Here is a 21,327-nt window from a genome sequence, read left to right as displayed (position 1 = left end):
CGCTCCAGGTGTCCTCGGGGCAGGCGGACCCTCCGTCACAACTCCGTGCGCCTGGGCCAACCCTGTGTGGCTCGAAGAGGTGTGAGGCTGCACCTGTGTGACTCCCCCTCAGGACTGGGAGCTCAAGAGCACAGTGCCACGCCTGCCGCTCACTCCTCCAGCCACCGGTCACCTGCAGGTCAGGACAGGCAGGAGGCTGCAGGCCACCCACATCTTCCAGGCACTCGGAGCTGAGGCAAACTCCAGCCTGTCCATCTGCAGAATGGGAGGGGTAGTCACCTGCCCCTGCATGCAAGGCCCACAGTCTCCATCGTGAAGCCTCATGAATTTTGGTGCACTTCCTGCCTGTGTGAGGCTGGTCCTTTGTGTCTGTTCATTTTAATTGTACCCTGCTCTGTCACCTCTGTATTAGTGTTCGAGCACGCCCATGAGGTCAGCTTGTGACATGAGCGAAAGGCGCTCCTGATGTGTGCACTGCAGGTGGATTCCCGCTACAGGGGCTTGGGGAGGGGGAAGGGGGGGGGCATCGCTGTCCAAGGTCCTGTCCCACACCCATGTCTGTCCTGATCATCCCACCACCTGCCACATTCTTCCCTCCTCAGACCCTCTGCGGCTTCCCTGCAAGATGGGACTGTCTCTCAAGGCCACCGTGGGGCTTCTCTTCCCTTTCCTCAGCTCAGCCTCAGCGTTTGTGCTATGGTGAGTGAGGCCTTGGGAAGCTGTCTGTGAGGCAAACAAGCCGTGTCCACTGTGGGACACGTCAGGAAACCAGGAGACAGAGCGGGTGTCCGCTGGCTGGACCCAGAAAGGGGGGCAGGTCAAAAGCTGAAAAATTCACGTATCCTGTCAAAGAATTCCTGATGATTTCCTATCATCCTTGCAAAAAAGTTATCCGCTTACCAATCAGCTCTGTGCCGCAGGGTCAGAGGCCCTGATGAAGAAAGCCACCCAATGGGTTGTGACAATAACTCATTCCCTCTGGACACGGCTGAGGAAGCTGGACTTGCACCTCAAAAACAGATGTTTGCACCGTCTGTAACAGCAGGGTCTGGTGCAGCCACACGGGGGGCCACGCGGCTGGAAGGGAAAGTGGGCACATCTCCAGAAATAAATGCAAATGACCATCTCTATGCGTCTCACGTTGAATGAAATAAAATAACCTGCTGTGAGTAACACCGGGGGCACAGTCTCAAAGAAAGGGACGGTCTCGGTCTCGAGGGGGTTGGGAGCAGTCCACGCTGTGTGTGCCCCCTAAGGACAAACGCACTGTTGGTAAAAGTCTCAGGTGATAATGAGCGCTGGTGAGGATGTCCAGAAGGTGGGGCCTCACGCACGACCCAGCGGGCACAGAACTGCAGACCCTCTGGAAACCAGTCGACAGCACCTCAAAGAGCTGACCACAGAGTTAGCATATGGTGCAGCGATCCTACTCCTGCATACACACCCAAGAAAAATGAAAACCTCTGACTGTACAAAACCGTGTTCACGAATCTGCAGAGCAGGACTATCCACGGCAGCAAAAAGGATCAACAACGCACATGCGCATCGACGGCGACCAACAAAACGGCAGAATACTACTCAGACACAAAAAGGAAGGCGGCACTGGCATTTGCTACGACGCTGATGAGCGAAAGGAGACACACTCAGCAAAAGGAGACAGGCTCACGTATTGTGTGATTCTGGTTCTCTGAACTGTCCAGAAGGGGCAGATCCATGGAGACACAAAGTAAATCGGTGGCTGCTTGGGGCCGGGGGAGGGGTGAGGAGTGACTGCAGACCCCACACGGAAAAGCCCACCACCACTGGGCAGACACAGCCAAAGCAGGCAGGGCCCCGGTGGGAGGACCAAGGGTGGTGACAACACAACGGCCATGTGTGAACCCAGCACCTCTCTTCTGATGCTGAGGACGCAGCAGGCACATGGGGGGTGCTGGGGCAGTGCTCACTGAATCTGCTTTGTTCCAGATAAGTCCAGGGTGTGGGGAGCAAGGGAAGGGACAGCGGCCTGGAGTCGAAAGAGGTGTGCAGGTGTCAGGGTCCCGCAGACCCCCACCGGGCCTGCCTTTCCTGGTCCCCTGGCTCTACGGGGGAGCCCTGGAGGCACGGCCTGAGAATATGCCCAGGGAGTCCCCAGGACCCCACCACAGCCCCAGGGGCTCCACTTCCAAGGCCAGGATAGTGAGCAAAGGGAGATGGAAAGCATACTCAGAGGCGGCCACGGCCCAGTTCTCCCCAGCGCGGCTCACCCAGGGCCAGGAGGGGCCACGACGACGCAAGGGGGTGGGCTGAGGCAGTCAGGCCCAGGAGGGCCTCGTATCATCTGCTTAACTGCCTGCCGTGTTGGTGTCCGACACCGGCCACCTCCCACTGCCCCTGGCACGCCTGAGAAGCTGAGGGAAGCGGGTCAGCACTTAGGGAATGAGCCCTGAGGCAGACAGAGGAACCCGGCTGTGGCCAGAGATGGCTCTTACCTGGAGCCCGACAGGCGCTGAGGCTCCTGCTCGGCCTCCTCTCCCTGCTGACTTTCCAGCCTGGCCGTCGAGGGCTGCCCTGCCTCCTGCGGTCCAGCCTCAGGCTCCCTTTTCGGACTGGCGGCGGCGCCCGCTCCAGGTGACCTGTCTGCTGCATCGAGCTGAGGACCTGGGGTGTGTGTCAGGCACTTGTTGGAAGTAGGGGCGTCCTCTGGGGGCAGGGGGCACGGGGCGTCCGTGGGCAACGCCTCTGGCGCAGGTCGGGCCTCCTCCTGTCTCTCGGCAGGGCCCTTGGCGCCGGCCTTGGCGGAGCCCATGTAGGAGGCGCTGATGATGCTTCCCGGGCCGCACTTGTCCCGCAGACTCTGGGCAGCGGCGTCCTCCCTGCCGCCCCCACAGCCCCCGCAGCACACGCAGGAGTTCAGGAGACAGCTGGTGGCCGCAGCACTGAGTTTGTGGGAGCCACCGTCCATCCCCTCGGCCGCAGGCTCCGACGGGGAGATGCCCTCTCCAGAGGCTTCCGGGGCGGTGCCGGCCACGCCCACGGCCGCGGTCGATTTGGGATTGAAGATGACGGTGGCCGAGAGCTTCATGCCCCCTGTCCGGTGGGCGATCATCTCCGCCGTCCCCGCGGCGTCCACCCCCGCCTCCCAGCCCTCCAGGTGTGGCTGGGAGTCCAGGCAGCTGCAGGAGTTGGGGCCCAGCGCCCACAGCTTGTCGTCCTGGACGTTGTTGTTAGTGCTCAGGTCCCCCTCCTCTGCCTCGGCGGGCCTGCTGGCCCCTGCCTCCCCACGCCCCCTGCCCTGTCCTCTCTCCTGGGGGCCAGCACTGGCGCTGCCCGCCCACCCAGCCGGGCTTCCCGGGGCCTCTGCAGCCCCTTCCACGTCATCCATGAAGAACACCCTTCCTTCCTCCTCGTCACCGCGCGGCCGCAGCCCTGCGCTGCCTGGGGAGGCCTCCCCGCGGGGGCTGCCCTCCGCCCCCGGCCTGTGCGCGGGGGACTGGCAGGCGCTGGGCGGGGAGAGGAGGGAGGACATCTCGTCCCCGGCCCTGTGGACCATGCGGTTGAGTTGCTCTAGCTCCTGGTCGTCATACTGCATGGAGCAGGCCAGCTCCCCCTCCTGGCTTTTGGCCTTGGCTGAGAGCATTTCCTCGGCGGGGAGGGGTGAGGGAAAGGCGGGCGCCAGGGCTGGGGGCGCCTGGGCGTCTGCCCGGATGGGAAACTCCACGTCTTGGGAAATGCAGAGATTCCTTTCCAGCGTGTGAAGCTCCTCCTCGGTCAGGGTCTGCAGCAAATCCCTAAAGGGTCAAGATAAGAACCAGGGGTGAGACTCCCAGAGGCCACACCAGCCCCGTGGCCAGGAGTGGACACAGCATCCTCGACGTCTGCATCAGCAGAGAAGCAAGGTGTCAAAGCCTTGCAACGAAATGCGCGTGGCGCACACCTCCCCCGCTACAGGACGAGGCACAGGCGTGCGGGGACCGCTCCGTGCCACGGGTCTGGACAACAGCTGTCCGCATGGATGCCTGGGATGGTTTCTTTCTTAGAAGTGAGACTGGAAACAAGAGGGCCCTGGTTCTTGGGGATGTGATCATCACGTTAAGAAAACCTTCTAGGAGTGAAAAAAAAGTTGGTTTACGCATAGACTTTCATTCAGCACACGTTCTTGACAGCGGTCTCTGTGCCGGGCCCCGGGGAGACGCAGGAAGGCCCAGGCAGGTCCCTGCCCTTGGGGCTGCGCTGGAAGAGCCGGTAAGAGACAGATTTCCATGAACGATGACTGAGTTACATTAACAGCAACTACGACGAAGGAAAATGCCTGCTCTCTCGAGGGTAACAGCAGGGCACCGGGCTCAGTCTAGGGAGACTTCCTGGGGGAAGGGGCACTGAACCGGAGACCTGAAAGGGGTTAATGTAGTGGCGCTGGGGCGTGTCTAGCGCAGGCCTGCGCCTTGCTCTCTGCCAGCAGGTCTGAGTCCAGGTCACACATTCCTGTCGGTCACGGAAACAGGCAGAAAAGCGTACTTCCCAGAACCGCACAGCTGTGGCGCCTCATGCACTGAGCACGCCCGTGCAGACAGCATCAGATCAAACGACAGGACACGAACCAGGCTCCCAGGCCCCCACGTGCCTTTCCAGTCACCCCCTGCCATCGCCAGCAGCCTGACTTCTAAAGACTGACGTGGTCTCGCCTGTTTTCATTCCGCACGTAAGTGGGAATCGCAGCCCACACTCTTCAGAGGCGGGCTTCATTTGGCAATATCGTATTTGAGTAGAGCCTCCAGACGACATGCAGGTAAATGTGAATTTCAGATAAACGACAAACACTCCTAGACATGTGAATATTTCTTCAGGTACGTATTCCCAAATGGGGAGCATACGGGACATTCTTGCACTAAGAAAGTGCTCACAGTTTATCTGAAATTCAAATTCAGTTGAGGGTTCTGCTGGTTTTGTCTCGCTGGATTTGGCAACCCCACCTGGTGAGGTTCTGTGTGGTCGATGGTCTCATCTCGTGGCCTGTAGCCTTTCGGGCTGGAAACCACCACCGTTCACCCGGGGAGCTGTTCCTGGTGGGCTCCACTCCTGGTGGGCTCTGACTGCCCCGACTCACCCTCTTGGCGAGCCTCTCTGGGGCACGCACGTGCGCATCCCTGCAGGTGCACACGACGGGGGGCATGCCTGGAGAATGCACGTGCACATCCCTGCAGGTGCACATGGGGGGGTGCGTGCCCAGGGAACGCACATGCGCATCCCTGCAGGTGCACATGGGGGGGGTGCGTGCCCAGGGAACGCACGTGCGCATCCCTGAAGGTGCACACGGCCGTGGGGGCGGGGAAGCGTGCCCAGGGAATGCACGTGTGTGTCCCGGCAGGTGCACACGGGGGCGGGGGGAGGGGGTGAGCGTGCACACTGGACAGCCCCCATGCCGCTCTCTGGCCTGCTCCCCGGCACTGCCATGCACTCCCGGCAATTTTTCACTTTATTTTTTTTTTTTTAATTTTTTTTTCAACGTTTATTTATTTTTGGGACAGGGAGAGACAGAGCATGAACGGGGGAGGGTCAGAGAGAGAGGGAGACAGAGAATCGGAAACAGGCTCCAGGCTCTGAGCCATCAGCCCAGAGCCTGACGCGGGGCTCGAACTCACGGACTGCAAGATCGTGACCTGGCTGAAGTCGGACGCTTAACCGACTGCGCCACCCAGGCGCCCCAATTTTTCACTTTAAAGTGCTCAGCCTGCTGATGAATGAAGGAAACACCGGGGTACATGCTTGTCAGCCCTTAGATACAAATGCTGTGAATGCTTTCAGGTCTTCTGCCCATTTTTACTTGGCTTCGCGGTCTCCTTCTTACTGATTGACAGGAGTTCTTTACTTGTTTTGGATTTGAGTTCTTTGTTGGATATATTCTCCAACTCTAGGGCTTTCCTTTTCACTCTTAATGGTACCTCCTGATGAACTACAGTTTTTAATTTCAATAAAGTTCAATAAATCCCTTTTTCCTTTATGTTTAGTGCTCTTCTGTCCTGTTTAAGAAATCTGCCCACTCCAAGGTCGCAAAGATGTTCCTGCTCTTTCCCTCTGCGATCTTCACTGCTTTCCTTTCCATGTGTGTATCTCCCATCTATCCGGAGTTGATTCTTGTAGATGGTTGTGGTAAGGATCCAGACACGTTTTTCCTCATATGGATATCTGCTGAGTCAGCCCATGTACTGGAAAAAAGCAAGCATTCCCCACTGTTCGGCAACGTCTCCTCTGTCATAAATCCGGGAAACCTGTCTGTGTTGGTCTGTTTCTAGGCTCCATTCTGTTGATGGGGCCAGAAGCCGCTCCTGGGTCTGCACCTCCGTGAGCTTCACTAGAGCGCCATGCCAGGGAGTGTCCTTTTTTACGAAGCACACTCAGCAGAAATGCACACACATTCACAAGCATGGTCACACCAGCATTACTTGTGGAAACAACCCAAAGCCCAGCAGGAGTAGGATAGATAAATAACGTTCTTTTTCTCCAGGCATCTTCTTCTTTTTAGCTATTCTGGGCACACTGCATTTCTACCTGAATTTTAGAGTTAGTTTGTCAATTTTGTGCCAAAAAAGAAGAGACAAACACCTCCGGAGATTTTGATGGAGACTTGCACTGAATTCATCTGAGAATAACGGGATATTTTCTCAATGTTAAGTTTTCCACTCCTTGAACATGGATAGCTCTCTATTTACATCTTTAACATTTTATGTAACATTTCATTAACTTTCAATGGAAGACTTAGACACCTTCAGACTTATGCTTAACTAGCTGATATTTAGTAATGATATTGTAGGTGATATTTAAATTTTTATTGTGATCAAATACATATGACATGACATTTACCATCATAACCATTTTTAAGTGACAATTCAGTGGCATCGAATACATTCACATCATAGTGTAAACATCACTACCATCCACCCCTAGAACTCACTCATCTCGTGAAACTGAAACTCTGTCCCCACGAAACACTAACCACACGCTCTCCTCCCTGGCTCTCACCATCCTACTCTCCATCCCTCTGATTCTGACTAGTTCAGGCCCCTCATATAATTGGAATCATACACAGTCTATCTTTTTGTTACTGGCTTACTTCGCCAAGCACGCCTTCAAGGTTCATCTGTGTGGTGGCAGACGTCAGGATTTCCTTCCTTTTAAGGCTGAATGATATTCCATTGTGTGGCTGGACTACATTTCGCTTATCCACTCATCCATCAATGGACACCTAGGTTGCTTCCACTTCTTAGCTATTGTGAATAACGCCTCTGGGAACACAGGTGTATAAATGTGTCTTTGAGACACTACTTTCAATTCTCTTGGGTATATACCAGAAGTGGAATTGCTGGATCAGGTGATAATTCTATTTTTCATTTTTTGAGGAACCTCCACACCGTTTTGCACAGCACCTGCAGCATGTTACACTCCCACCAATAGCATACAGGGTTCTAATTTCTCTGCATCCTCATCCACACGGTTATTTTGTTTTGTTGTTGTTATTTGTTTGTTTTGAGGGTAGCCAGCCTAATGGGTAGGATCTCGTTGTGGTTTTGATTTGCACGTGCTCTGACAATGATGTCGAGCATCTATTCATGTGCTTGACCATTCATAAATCTTCTTTGGAGAAATGTTTAATTAAATCCCTTGCCCTTTTGAATTGGGTTGTTTGGTTTTTGTTGGTGGGTTTTGGGAGTTCTCTATATATTCTGTGTATTGATCCCTTTATATCCCAGATACAAAATAGGAGAATATTTTCTCCAGCCTGTGGGTTGCCTCTTTATTCTGTTGAGAGCATCTTTCGATGCACAAAGTTTTAAACTTTTCAAGTCCAATTTGTCTATTTTTTCTTTGTTGCCTATGTCTTGGTATCCTATCCAAGAAATCATTTCCGAATGCAATGTGGTAGAGCATTTGTCCAGTGTGGTCTTCTAAGAGTTTTATTGTTTCAGGCCTTGAATTTATGTCCTGGATCCATTTTGAGTTCACTTTTGTATATGGTGTTACATAAGGATTCAACTTCATATGGTGTGTATGCATATCTCTGTCTTGTATCAGACTAAGAAAATCCCCATTTATTCCTAATTTGCTAAGAAATGTTTTCATCATAAAATATGTACTGACTTTTTCAAATTCTTATTCTGTAACTTTTGAAATTTTACAAATTAATGTAGCAAAATGCTGATTTTTCAAATGTTGACAACGCTATGTATAGTTTGAACTCCACAAGACATTACAATGAGTTTTTTGTATATCCACATTTATTTATATTAATTCACAGAAAGTTCTTCAATCTCTCTTGCATTTCCACATTTCCACCTGAAACTTCTCCTTTGCCTAAAGAACTCCAATTAGCATTTCTCTGTGGACAGGCTGCTGATACATTTCTGCAGCACTCTGCTTTTGAATAACACCATTTTACCTTCATTGTGGAAGGATACTTCTGCTGGGTATAAAATCCTGGTTGGCAGCTAGTTTCTTTCAGCACTTTTAATATGTATCATTTCATTGCCTTCAGGTTCCCATTGTTTGTTTGTTTCTTAGGAGACAGCTGTCAATCTTACATTCTTTTCCAAGAAATATGTGCTTTTTCTCTGGCTGTGCTTAAGATTTCTTCTTTGTTTTCAGCAATTTTACTATGATACACCTAAGTATGTTTTGTATTTATCTTCCTTGTAGTTTTCTTGAGCCTCCTAAGTGTGTGGGCAGAGATTTCTCTTCAGTTTGGGAAAATTCTTGGCCATTTTTTTCTTTGAATATTGTTTCTGCTCATTTTGCTCTATTCTTTCCTTCTTGTTTTTTTTTTTTTTTTGAAGATTTTATTTTTTTAAGTAATCTCTAAATTTTTTTTTCAACGTTTTTTATTTATTTTTGGGACAGAGAGAGACAGAGCATGAACGGGGGAGGGGCAGAGAGAGAGGGAGACACAGAATCGGAAACAGGCTCCAGGCTCTGAGCCATCAGCCCAGAGCCTGACGCGGGGCTCGAACTCCCGGACCGCGAGATCGTGACCTGGCTGAAGTCGGACGCTTAACCGACTGCGCCACCCAGGCGCCCCTTAAGTAATCTCTATACCCAATGTGGGGCTTCAACTTACGACCCTGAGATGAAGAGTCATGTGCTCCTCTGACTGAGCCAGCCAGGCGCCCCTGTTCCTTCCTTCTGATTCCAATTATGTGCATTAGAATTTTGAGCATGTTGCACATGTCTCTAATGCTCTGGACATGCCCATACCCGGTGCCTACCCCCCCCCATCTCCATGCACTGGCCCTTCCTCCATAAGACCCCCAGTCTGATCTAAGCACTCTTGTCTTTCCTTCCCAGCCTCAGCATCATCCACCACCTCGCCTCCTTCTTTGTCTCTTCTCCCAGTCAGACAGCCAGGGAGGGCAGCAGTCGTGCCCTGGGCCAGGGTCACATTCTTCCCAGAGTGCTCAAGACTGGGCTGGGCACAAGGGAAGCAACAGCAGGCCATCTATCAGATGAGCTATAGCCTGGACCAAGCACCCCATCACAGGCTGTGCTTCACCCACCCCCAGGGCCAATGACTCTCTGAGGACCATCCTGCTGGGTCATTCTCCACCGTCTGGATTCACAGCACTTTTGGCTCCTCATGGAGCCAAAGGGAAGCTTGGCACCAGCAAAGGAAAGCCAGCCCCAGGCCGCCCTGGGCTAAACAGTCCTGCCAGACCCAGGAAGGCTGCTGCAGGAGCCCATAGGGTCATCAGCTCCACCAAAGGCACGGAAGGGGGCCTCCAGGGACTGGAGCCATAAGACCCCAGTAAGAAAGACCTCAGAGTCCAAGACCGCAGGGCTAGGGAGGTGATCAGAGGACATGTGCTCACTGCCATCCCTCAAGGAGGCCACAGCTGGGTGCTTCAGCTCAGAGGGGCCACCCCAGGGAGGGCTCCCCACCCATGTGAAGTTTGGGTTTGGGGGGGTCTCTCCCAAGATGGAGGGGGCTGGCTTGAGGCTTGTTGCTGCTGAAGGCTAAGGGGAGCCCCTTACAGCAGAGAGCAGTCACCCACCCCAAGTGCCACCAAGCCCACAGGACAGCACGCATGGGGCCAGGGGCACCAACACCACCTGGGCCTGTTGCCTGGGACCACTGGGGGAGCCAGATAAGCCACAGCAGGGGAGGGGCACGGGTGCTCGAGCGAGCTGGGCCCTTCACCCCTACACTGTGGAAGAAACCAATGAGAGCCCTCGGACAAATACCATTCTCCACCTGGGCCCGAGCCTCAGCCTGGAGGCTGGCCTGGGGGACAGCCCTGCCCTGCAGGTTGTGTGGCCCTGGGGGCACCCGCACCACCTCAGTTTCCCCGGGCTCTCCATCTCTCAAGGCCCAGTGCCAGAGCCCCGAGCCAGGGTGGCTGCTGTCATGTTATTGGCATTTTTTACCAAAGGTCATAGTGTTACTGCCCAGGAACAAAGAACCTGGTTGTGTGGGTAGAGAAAGGTATGGGGTTGTGCGAGGGGACTGCAAACATTATAAACCAATAACTCAAGACAAAGAGCAAGGGTCTGGCACCTCTGACTTCACAGAAGAGGACTTCCATCCCCGAGGAAAGGAGGGCTCAGGGGCAACCATGGACCCCCCCTCCCCCACTGCCCCTCCCCCCGCCCTCCCGAAGCCCCTCCCCCCCTCCACCTTATTTTCCGCAGCAACGTGTGGAAGGGCCGGAACAGCTCAGACATGTCTTCTGCCTTGCGGTCCAAGTTCAGGGGTCCGTCCGCGTAGACCACGAGGCCACTGCATTCAAGACAAAAGCCGGCATGGTGTGAGGCCCTGCAGCCCCCTCAGTCAGCCCCCTGGGTGAGCCCAGACCATAGCCAGGGGCTCTGAGACTACACGTTTCTCTTGTGACTGAATCTTAAATAAGTTTAGAAAAAAAGCAATGAAGATTACTCAGACTTTATCATCTTCGGAAACTGATTAGCTGATGTTCATGTTCACTTGAGGGATCATAGAAGAATCATAGAAACATATCTGTTCACATCACTGCTGCAGTCAGACAAATCAGCGTCAAGATTTGTTACTAAAACTACCTCCTTGAAAATGGAAACATTGGATTTGTGTTTATATTGAGCACAAATGCAAGGGTTATGAGAATCACAGATAAGCCATCCACCCAGAGCCCTGGCAGACCCCTGAGCCTCGGGGGGGGGGCCTGTCAGGGGTCCCTGGGGGGCAGGATGCGCATCTCAAGGACCCTTGGCACAAAGCGGGGGAGACATCTCACAAATGTGGCATCCAGGCTGCCCACCCAGCCTCCCACGGGTCTCCCAGACTCTGACCTCACTCTCCCCCATCCATACTCTGAAGTGCAGGAGCGCCCTGACTGAGTCTTTCCAACTCACTGACCACAGCTGTCCGGCCTCCCGGACCCACACCCGCTGGGACAATCCAATCCTGGCCACTACCTGCCCTGCCTGACCTGAACCCTGTGAGCCCCCTCCCCCCACAGTGATCTGTGTGCTTCGTGGTTCCCCCAACTACACCCACGCTGTCCCCAAGCCCACCTTTCCCTTCGAGGTCTGATTCACACTCCATTGCCTGCCAAGACCAGAGAGAGCCTCCTGTCACCCTCAGGCAGGACGGACCCTCTCCCCCCCCCCCCCCAGCAGCCCCTTTGCCATCTGACTCTGCACAGATGCCCCTCCAGGTAGCCCCCTTTCCACAGGCGGCACCACACCCATCTCGTCATAGGCTGCACGGCCCTGCCCAGCTCACAGCGTGCCCCATTGCCCTTGTCCAAGAGCAGACCCATCTCTGGAGGACCCTCCTCTCGGTGCCTCCTCTCGGGGCTCCCGGGACCAGCCAGCTCAGGCCTTGGCACATGGCGGGTGCCCAGGGAGCGAGCACCCACAACCCCAGCGGCTGCTCCTTGCTTCCTTGTCAGAGCACAGGTGAGGGAGGATTTGTCTGCATAAACAGAGAACTGTCTGCATGTTTCTGCAAATGAACAGAATCTCATCGCTGCATCGGGGTCGGGTCATCAGCACCCAACACAAGGTCCTCATTAGCTCAGGAACGCTTCCAATTCGGTGAGAAAGACTGATGAAATGGAATGGACTATTCTTCCCTTAGAAAGTTTAGACTCCTGTGCAAAAAGAAAGATTCGAAAGTCACAGGAAAACATGGGCTGTGCCTCTCCCTAGGGCAGCAGGAGGGTCAGGGCTGCCAGAAGCATGAGGGCGGGCAGCAGAGGATGCCCCATCCAGGCTTCTGTTCCTTCCAGTATGTTCTATGGGTCTTAACACGAGCTGACAGTGTTCAGGGGACATCTTCCCCACACAGAACCTTGACTTCATGGGTGAATCAGTGATCTCAGCACAAAGGCAGGAAAGGGGCAGAAAGGGGTGGGTTTGGTGAATCCCCGTCCAGGCTTCCTGGCCACCTGGTCTTTCAGAAAGCAGTGAAAGGGGCCGGGAGGGACTCTGACTCCCCTCCTGGGTTCCAGGGAGGACACTGGCTGCCCCATCAGTCCGTGAGAACCAGGCCCAGGGCTGACTGCGGTTGGTCTGGAGCCTCAGAAATGAACTCGTTACGTAGGAGGGCTCCAGGTGCCGTGCCATCACAGTCCACGCAGGCCCATGCTGCGCCGCCACCACCTAGGGGCAGGGCAGCCCCCACAGCTGAGCCTGGCAGAGGTGGAGGGGAGGGGCCCGCTGAGCGCCGCGAGGGGCTGAGTCAGTGAGCAGGGGAGGACACCCACCATAAGAGGAAAGCTGGCCTCTTTCCTTAGGCCACTTTTACCTGTCTTCATAATGTCCTTTGATGCACAAAAGATTTTAGCTTTGATGGAGATCAACTTACTACTTTTTTCATTTGCCACTTCTTTTCATGTCAAATCTAAGATTGGCCAAACCTGGAAATAGGAAGATTTACCTCCTGTATTAGAGTTCTCCAGAGAAACAGACACAGTAGGGTGTGTGTGTGTGTGTGTGTGTGTGTGTGTGTGTGTGTACAGAGGGAGAGTTTGGTTAGTTGGCTTTTTTTTTTTTTTTTTTTTTGAGAGTTATTTTAAGTAACTGGTTCACACAATTGTGGATGGTGGCCACATCCAAAATCTGCAGAGTGAGTGCGCAGGCTAGAGACCCAGAGACTCAGGGAAGAGTTGATACTGAGGTTTGAATCTGAACACAGTCTGGGGGTAGAATTCCCTCTCACTTGGGGAACTAGGTCTGTTTTCTCTTAAGGCCCTCAACTGACTGGATGAGGCCCACCCACATTATGAAGGGTAAACCCCATTACTCTGGATCCACTGATTTGTTAATCTCATCTTAAAAATACCTTCCAGCAACATCCAAACTGGCATTTGACCAAATATCTGGGTACTGTGGCCTAGGCAAGTTGACACACAAAATTAATCATCACAGGGTCCAACTTTGTTCTTATGTGTGTGGCTATCCAGTTATCCCAGCATCATTTGTTGAAGATACTAACAAATTCCTTCCTCACTGAATGGTCTTGGCACCTTTGTCAAAAACCAGTTGGCTATAGATATTTGGGTTATTTTGTTGTCTTGGTTTTATTCCATTGGTCTATCCTTATGACAGTACCCCACTTGTGATTAATATGACTTTGTAGTAAGTTCTGAAGTCAAGACATATGAACTCTCCAACTTTGTTTTTCTTTTTCAATATTGTTTGGACTATTCACGAGCCATTGTGGTTCCATATGAATTTGAGGTTCTTTTCTATGTCCGCTAAAAAAAAAAGGCCAATGTTGTCTTCATAGGAAATGTATTGAATCTATATACAACTTTGGGGAGCACCGCCATCTTAACTGTAGCAAGTGCTCAGTCCATGAACATGGGCTATCTTTTCATTTAATTAGGTCTTTAATTTTTTTCACAAAAAATTGTGTTTTGTAGTTTTCAGTGTACATGTTTTCCACTTCCTTGGTTAAATTTATTCCTGGGTATTTTTCTCTTTTGGATGTTACTGGAAATCTCTCCTTTAAAATACTATTTAATTACATGCGATGAAATATTATTCAGTCTTAAAAAGGCATGAAGTTCCCACCTGCCACACGGATGAACCATGAAAATATTATGCTAAGTAAAATAAGCCAGACACAAAAGAAAAAATACTACATGATTCTGTTTATATGAAGTCCTTAGAATAGTCAAATTCACAGAGGAAGAAGGTAGAATAGAGGTTACCAGGGGCTGGGGAGCTAGTGTTTAATGGAAACAGTCTCAGATGAGGAGAAGGAGAGGGCCGTGGCAAGACAGTGTGAATGCACTTAATGCCACTGAGGGTTAAAGTGGGGGCACCTGCAGGGCTCAGTCGGTTAGGTGTCTGACTCTTGATTTTGGCTCAGGTCACCATCTCGTGGTTTGTGGGTTCGAGCCCTGTGTTGGGCTCTGTGTTGATGGTAGGAAGCCTGCTTGGGATCCTCTTTCTCTCTGCCCCTCCCCGGCTTGTGCACATATGCATGTGCTCTCTCTTTCTTAGAATAAATAAATAAACATTAAAACAAAGACTTAAAGTGGTAAATCTTATATTATGCATATTTTACCACAATAAAAAAATTATCATTTATTGCTTTGATTTCTGTTTACAAAAGTTATACCTATCATGCTAAGAAATTTTGTTAAGTAGAGACATAATATTTGGTACAATTTTTTTGTACTCAGCACACTGGGGACGTTTTTCCATGGCTTTTGGGATTTTTCACTAATGTTACTTAAGTGGCTGGAGTATAGTTTTTAAACAATCCCTTAATTCTACATACCCACGCGCTCGAATTTTCACGATTAAAAATAACCTTCAGTAAAAATCCTTGTAAACACATATTGTGCCCTGTTGGGTCAATGCAACAAAATTCGGAGAAAGTTCTACTGCCACATGCCAAGCACTAGGGACTCTGAGGGAAAAGGCAGTGAGCACTCCTCACGTACAGCTGCCAGGCTGGTGGGGAGGCACAGACCCCATTTACATGAGATACCCCAGATGGGCAAATCTACAGACACAGGAACAGATCTGTGGTTTCCTGGGGCTGGAGGGGGGGTGGGGCGTAGGGGGTGGAGGGGACAGCTAAGGGGTAAGGGGTATGTATCTGTTTGGGGTGATGAATATGTTCTGGAATTAATGGTGACGGTTGCCCAATTCTGTACGTTTACTAAAAACCATTGAATTGTACACTTAAAGTGGGTGAGCTGTGTGGTATGTGCATTATATCTAACGTATTTTTTTTTAATTTTTTTTTCAACGTTTATTTATTTTTGGGACAGAGAGAGACAGAGCATGAACGGGGGAGGGGCAGAGAGAGAGGGAGACACAGAATCGGAAACAGGCTCCAGGCTCCGAGCCATCAGCCCAGAGTCCGACGCGGGGCTCGAACTCACGGACCGCGAGATCGTGACCTGGCTGAAGTCGGACGCTCAACCGACTGCGCCACCCAGGCGCCCCTCTAACGTATTTTAAAAATAAGCGATCTAGGGTAAATATGTAACCTTGCCGGAGGCATTGAACACCTGTATGAGGAAGGGCTGCAGGTGAGGCAGGTTGTGTGGAGACTGGGAAGGGGCTGGGTAGGGGGCTGTCACTAGTGGGGAAGCAGGTAGGCAAAGGGACCAAAGGAAGGGAGGCCAGAGCCTCCCAGGGCAGGGGCTTCTGGTGGTAGGACCACAGGATGGAATGTGGGTGGGAGGGGTGGTAAAATGAGAGAGGGGAAGGGATGGGGCTGCCTATAGCTGAGGGGGGGAGGGTGGGGAGGAGGGGAAGGGGAAAGAGGGGAGGGGAGTGGTAGAGGAGAGGGGAGGGGGAGGAGGAAAAAGGGAGGGGAGGGGGAGGGGGAAAAGGGGAGGAGAGTGGAGGGGATAGAGAAGAGGGAAGGGAGGGGGAGAGGGAGAGGGGGGAGAGGGGAGGGGAGGGGGAAGAGGAGAGGGGGAGGGAGAGGGGAAAAGGGGAAGGGAGTGGAAGAGGGGAGGGAGGCACAGAACCGGCCCCATTGCAGGAGGGGGAGTGTGAGGCAGGACGGGGAGTGGGTTGCAGGGGTGGAGCAGGAGCAAGGCCTGGGCTCTGGGTTCTGGGCAGTTCAGCCCGGGATGCAGCTTCGGGAGAGGTTGGCCCACTCCGAGTGGGGGCAACTGCAGAGGCTGGAGCTGAGGCCGGGCCGGGCCAGCAGCCGAGACCGGGAGGTGAAGCGGGCCTCGCAGGCAGGCCCAGGTAAGCAGGTCCGCCCTGACGGGGCCAGTCACCAGGGCACAGAACCTGGAGACTGTTAGTTTCCTTATTCGTGTAAAACAGCTCCAACTGTTTTCAGATAAACCGTCAGGAGTGAAACTAGTCTGTCACAGTCAGAACCACGTGGAGACTCACTTTCCCCCGGGACATGTAGCTGAGTGAGGGAGGACCAGGTCCGGGGTGCCAGGGAAATGGGGGAGCTTGGGCCCAGGGTCCAGGGCCGGTACCCGAGCTGGCCGTGGACACCCTCTACCTGGGCCGGACTGGCCTCCTCCTGAACCTCCAGGCCCCCACATAGCCCTCTCTCAGACCTCAGTTTACCGCCCCTACCTCAGGCACCTGCCCAGCGGTCACAAGGCAGAGGGCCGGGCTGGCTTGGGTTGTGCCTCTGACCCGTGATGGGCCAGAGAGACCACCTCAGAGGATGTGTTGCTCCTGGGAGAGCTCAGAGCAGGGCGTCTTCTCAACCTGGTGGGAAGGGGCTGGACGTAGGGCGAGGGGGACACAGTGGCAGAGAGGCTACACTCCCAGATCCCCCTCTGTCCTCAGGGGATCCCACCAACCCACATCACAGACGTGACCCTAGAAGGCTGTCATTCCAGGAGTGTTGGCTTTACCGCCAACCAAGTGTCTACGGGTCACCCTTCTCCCTTCAGCCAGAGGTCTTCCTGCCTCTGGCCCTTTGCACATGCTGCCTGCCCGCAGCCCACCACCTGCCAGGCTCCCATCCTGACTCCCGGAGCTCTGCTCCAGAACCCAGGGAGCCTCTCCCCCATGCTACCAGCTCTTGTCCACTCCAGAGGGTCCTGCTCCAAGCCCCCTACCCCACCCCAGCATCCAGAACACTCCACAGCAACTGCTCGTTTCACCTACCCGCGCACTCCCCACGGGCATAATAGTGTCCCTGGGGACAAGCACAGGGTCAGGTACGCAGCAGGTGCTCCACACGTGCTCGCTGGGCAAATACAGACAGAGCAAGGCCCAGGCCCCACCCCGTGCAGCTGTGATGCTGCCTGTCTGGCCCAGAGCAGCCACCAAGGACAGTGAGGAAGGAGAGAGGCAGCATCAGGCACCTGGGGAGGTGACCCTGAAGGGGGCGGCTCTGGGAACAGCTTCCTCCAGGAAGGAAGGAGGATTTCGGCCACGGCCAGGCAGCCTGGCTCTGAGGCTGTAACCCCCTGCCTCTGCTCGAGGGCTGGCGAGGTTCTGAGGTGGACGGGGGTAGCTGTAGTGAGGCCACCCTCCTGGCCAAGCCGAGCCGAGCCCCTCTGCTCCCCATGCTCTGCGCCTGGGGCCCCTGCATCTGCTCCCACTTCTGGCCGGCCTGGCCTGCACCTGCTCTAAAGCTGCCTCCCTTCGCTGTGACTTGGAGCCCCCTCATTTCTGGGGACTTCTGAGGGAACTCCACACGGGGCTGCCAGGGGGGACGACAGGGCAAGGGCCCAGCCCACGGGGCCCTCGCTCTCCCTCCCAGGACGAGGGACAGAGAAGGAACAGAAGCTCAGATGTGTGCGGGGCAGCCGTGGTCTGCAAACAGGGTGCAGCGATGCCAGTCAGGGAGAGGTGGCCTCAGGTGGCCGCTCAGTGACAATAGAAAGGCCCGAGACCATGGTCCTGTGGTCACCGGGCCTGGGCCAATGCTGGCAGGTAGGCTGGTAAAGGGCTGAACAGACCCACTCGGCAGGCTTCAGGGTAAGAACCCGGAAGCCATGCGCTGAGGCTGTCTGATGCCGCACCTTATCCTAAACCGGGGTTTATTTTAAAACCGCCTAAGAGAGTCTGGTGCTCCCATGAGGCTTAGAACAGGCAAGTCCGTCCTGACCCGAGATGCAGGGTGCTGCCCGGCCCCCGGGGTGCTATGCGGGGCTCCTCGCCGCGGGGCAGCTCGTCAGAGCAGGCCAGTCAGTGCGCACCTGCGCCGGCCTTTGTGCGCTGTGAGGCAGCTCCGAAGGAAAGGCAGCCTGGGAACCCCATCGGGCGGCCACAGACCCCACGAGGGGGCTCTGTGGCGGGGGCACCTGATCCTGAGCTTCCAGGCACTCGCCAAGGAATTTAGGAAAGAACCAGGGCCAGGCCAGGGGCTGGGCGCTTCCCGCAAAGCGGCGTGTGAACCGCAGAGGAAGGGCAAAGCCGGCTCTCACGGGAAGGGCTGCAGACCCTAGCGCCCCCCGCCCCATAAACATTAAGGCCCCGGCTCGAAGCAGCGTTTTCTTCTACACGTTTGGCCACAGAGAACCATTGCCTAGAAAGCAAACGATGTAACAAAACCACATGGCCCCGTCCGAGGGGACGCTCCAGGACATGTCAGGCCAGACCACGTGAGTTGGCCCACTGGGGACGTCTGTCCTCTGCCTCCTCCAGCTTCGGATGGAGGGAGAGTCCCGGAGCCCAGCAACTGAGGCGACTGTGACATGTTGCCCCTCTGGTGTGATGGGACCCACTCCTGTTTTCCCTGATTAGGACACCGTCTCTTGGGGACAAGGACAACAGGAGGAGGCACCAGGCCCAAGGGGTTCTGGCAGACTGAGACCCCCAGGGAAGCCGGCTCTGAGGACAAAGCCAGGCCAGGGAGACTGAGGCCAGGCGGCCGCCCCCTTGCCCCAGCCGGGAAAGTGAGGTGTCCAGAGGGCGCTGCTCAGGGTTCCCTGGGGTCCTGGGAAGTGACAGCCGCTTGCCCTGGCCTGTCTCCCAGCCCTTTCTCAGCCAAGCCTCTGCTCATCTCCGGGGTCTCAGGGCAGCAGCAGGTGCTTCTGGGCCAGCCCAGGGCGGGGTCTGCCCGCAGCTCCCACACTTCCGCACGGCACACCACGAGTCCCGCCCCCTGTGGGCGAGGGAAGCCCCTCTGGCCCAGAAGCTGGCCCCATCCTGCGGCACCGCCACTGCCCCCCACTGCTCCCGCCACCGCACCCCCATTTCCCAAGGAGGGGATTCTGTCCCTGGACCAGTCCTGGCCTCCGCGTCACCCCACGCTCCCCCAGGGCGGCTTTCGCTGACGATCACATCCACAATCGGCATCTGCCCCGAGGACTCCCGTCCTCTCTGCCCAGCTGCACGCCTGCACACCAGCTGCCCACCGGGCCCCTCCCTAACTTCCAGGCCCACAGAGACCCCCGTGGCCCACTGCCCTCCTCCTCCCTCTGTGACCGCCCTCCCCCTGCCCCCTCACCTGGCAGGAGAGAAGGGCAGTCCCTGTGCGGGAGTCAGGGTGTGGCTGAACAGCAGCGGACCAAGCCCACAACACCTGGGCTCTGACCTTGGCTCGGGGAAGCTCTGGGCACCCAGCAAGTGATCGGGCACTTCCTGCCTTGGCATACTTAGGGCCTAACCGTGTGCTGCCTGGCGTCTCTGAGCCCACCAGACCCCAAAGGCCCAAGCCTGAGCTCCCCTGCTCTCGCCACTCATCTCCCCCCTCCTCCGCCCAGCAGGAAAGGCTCCGGCCCAGGCACGCCCCCCCACCCCGTGGCCAGACCAGCTGCTCCCGCCTCCTCTTCGCTTTCATTTCCCTCCACGCCAGCCTTGAATGGCTCAGGTAACCCCGTCACACCCGCCCGAGGGAGCCAGGGGCGTCCCACCCTCTCCTTACACGCAGCCTCCCCCCACGGCCCGAGCTGGGCGCTCTGCTTCTGTGTGCACCCCACGTGGCTCCATGCGGTGTGCGGGGTGCTCCTCCCCTGGGCTGTGAGTCCAGCGACTGTCCACGTCACCTGTCCAGCCGGGTGTCGGGTGTCCAGCCATCTCGCACTGTCTAGGGTGGGGGGGGGTCCCCCCTCGCCCTCAGAACACTGGTGAGGGGCGCCAGCAGGCCTGCGTGGTGCTGTGCAGGCGGCCGACAGCCAGCGTTGGGGGTGTAAGTGCCAGCAGGGGCCCAGTCCTCCACAGTCCTGCCCGGCTTCTGCACGGCGGCTGCCCCGGGCCCGGGGAGCACTCACCACACGATGGCCAACCTGGGGATGGTGAACATGAGGGCCGGTTCATAGTCGTCAATCATGTCCTGGGTCAGGTACCCGAAGTCCAGGGCCCTGGCCGAGGGGCAGAGAGCAAGAAAGCAAGAAGGGTGAGGCCCGCCCGCCCACACCCACCGCGGCCCAGGCCACCCTCACCTGCGTCTGCGCTCAGCAGACAGCCAGGAAGGTGACACTGGACACCGTGGGCCCTCACACGCACACGGGGCCACTGCCGGAAACCGCTGCCCTCCGGAAGGCCCGAGCAGGCCTGGTGCTTCCCTGTCCCCACTTTCCTCCTGCCTGACGCGCCTCCGGGACCGGGACGGAGGGTGCCGGGAGGGGAAGGGGCGCTTGCTGAGGGGGGGCCCACGGGCAGCGAGGGCGTCCAGCCAACCAAATGGCTCGAGCGGCAAGAATAAACAGGGAACAAAAACACTGCCCCAGGTGACCTGACGCTACCCGGAGGAAACCGCCCTCCCGGATTTATCCGCACTCCCCAGGCCAACGCAGCGGCTCTCGCTCTATGCTCAGTGAGCTGGCGCCTGCTGGCACCACGGAGGGAGGCTCCGAGTAAACGGAACGTCACGCCATCGTGTTTTTCAGCAGCTTGAAGCGTCTTTCACATACATCAACAGCGAATAACACGTCTTTAATTATGAGGTGACGTTAGGCAATTTCAAAACTTACCTAATACCACACAGCACTAGCTAAACAGGAGAAACATTCTAGACTAAACTTTAGTCTCAAAGTCTGACTTCAATTACTGCCCAAAGCACGACAAGACTGTTGATGATTCGCTCCACAGAGCCTTGTTCGGGAGCTCCATCCTGGCCTGTGGAGATGAGGAAATGAGAAGGGAAGAGGAGGGAGGGGGTGAGGCCGTGAGGAGGTGAGATGAAGACTGAGCAGGAGAGGAAGATGAAGAGGTGAGGAGGTGAGGAGGGTAGGGAGGTGAGGGAGGGAGGTGGGGAGTGAGGAGGGTGAGGAGGTTTGGAGGTTGGAGGTGAGGAAGGGCGGAAGGTGAGAAAGGCATGGAGGTGAGGCTGGAGGAGGTGAGGAAGATGGGAAGATAAGCAGGTGTGGAGGGTAAGGAGATGAGGAAGGCAGAGAGGTGAGGTGGGTATGGAGATGAGGAAGATGGGGAGGTGAGGAGGTGAGGTGGGGGGAGGTGAGGAGGTGAGGCAGGGGAGGG

The 21,327-nt window shown here is 55.4% G+C and overlaps 1 protein-coding gene across 1 annotated transcript in view; it reads right to left on the bottom strand.

Moving 5' to 3' along the window:
• Positions 1 to 21,327, bottom strand: part of ZFYVE28 (zinc finger FYVE-type containing 28) — a 124,162-nt gene that overhangs the window by 24,416 nt on the left and 78,419 nt on the right. The window contains exons 3-7 of the mRNA XM_040495919.1: positions 20,900 to 20,967; positions 20,823 to 20,842; positions 20,121 to 20,210; positions 10,643 to 10,744; positions 2,472 to 3,770 (exon numbers count right to left, since the gene is read on the bottom strand). Of these exons, the coding sequence (XP_040351853.1) occupies positions 2,472 to 3,770; positions 10,643 to 10,744; positions 20,121 to 20,210; positions 20,823 to 20,842; positions 20,900 to 20,967 (1,579 nt within the window). The remainder of the gene's footprint in view (positions 1 to 2,471; positions 3,771 to 10,642; positions 10,745 to 20,120; positions 20,211 to 20,822; positions 20,843 to 20,899; positions 20,968 to 21,327) is intronic.

The sequence above is a fragment of the Herpailurus yagouaroundi genome, unplaced genomic scaffold (assembly GCF_014898765.1).
Source record: "Herpailurus yagouaroundi ecotype Mexico unplaced genomic scaffold, PumYag 28, whole genome shotgun sequence".
Classification (NCBI taxonomy): domain Eukaryota; kingdom Metazoa; phylum Chordata; class Mammalia; order Carnivora; family Felidae; genus Herpailurus; species Herpailurus yagouaroundi.
This window is presented reverse-complemented; position numbering and strand designations above follow the sequence as displayed.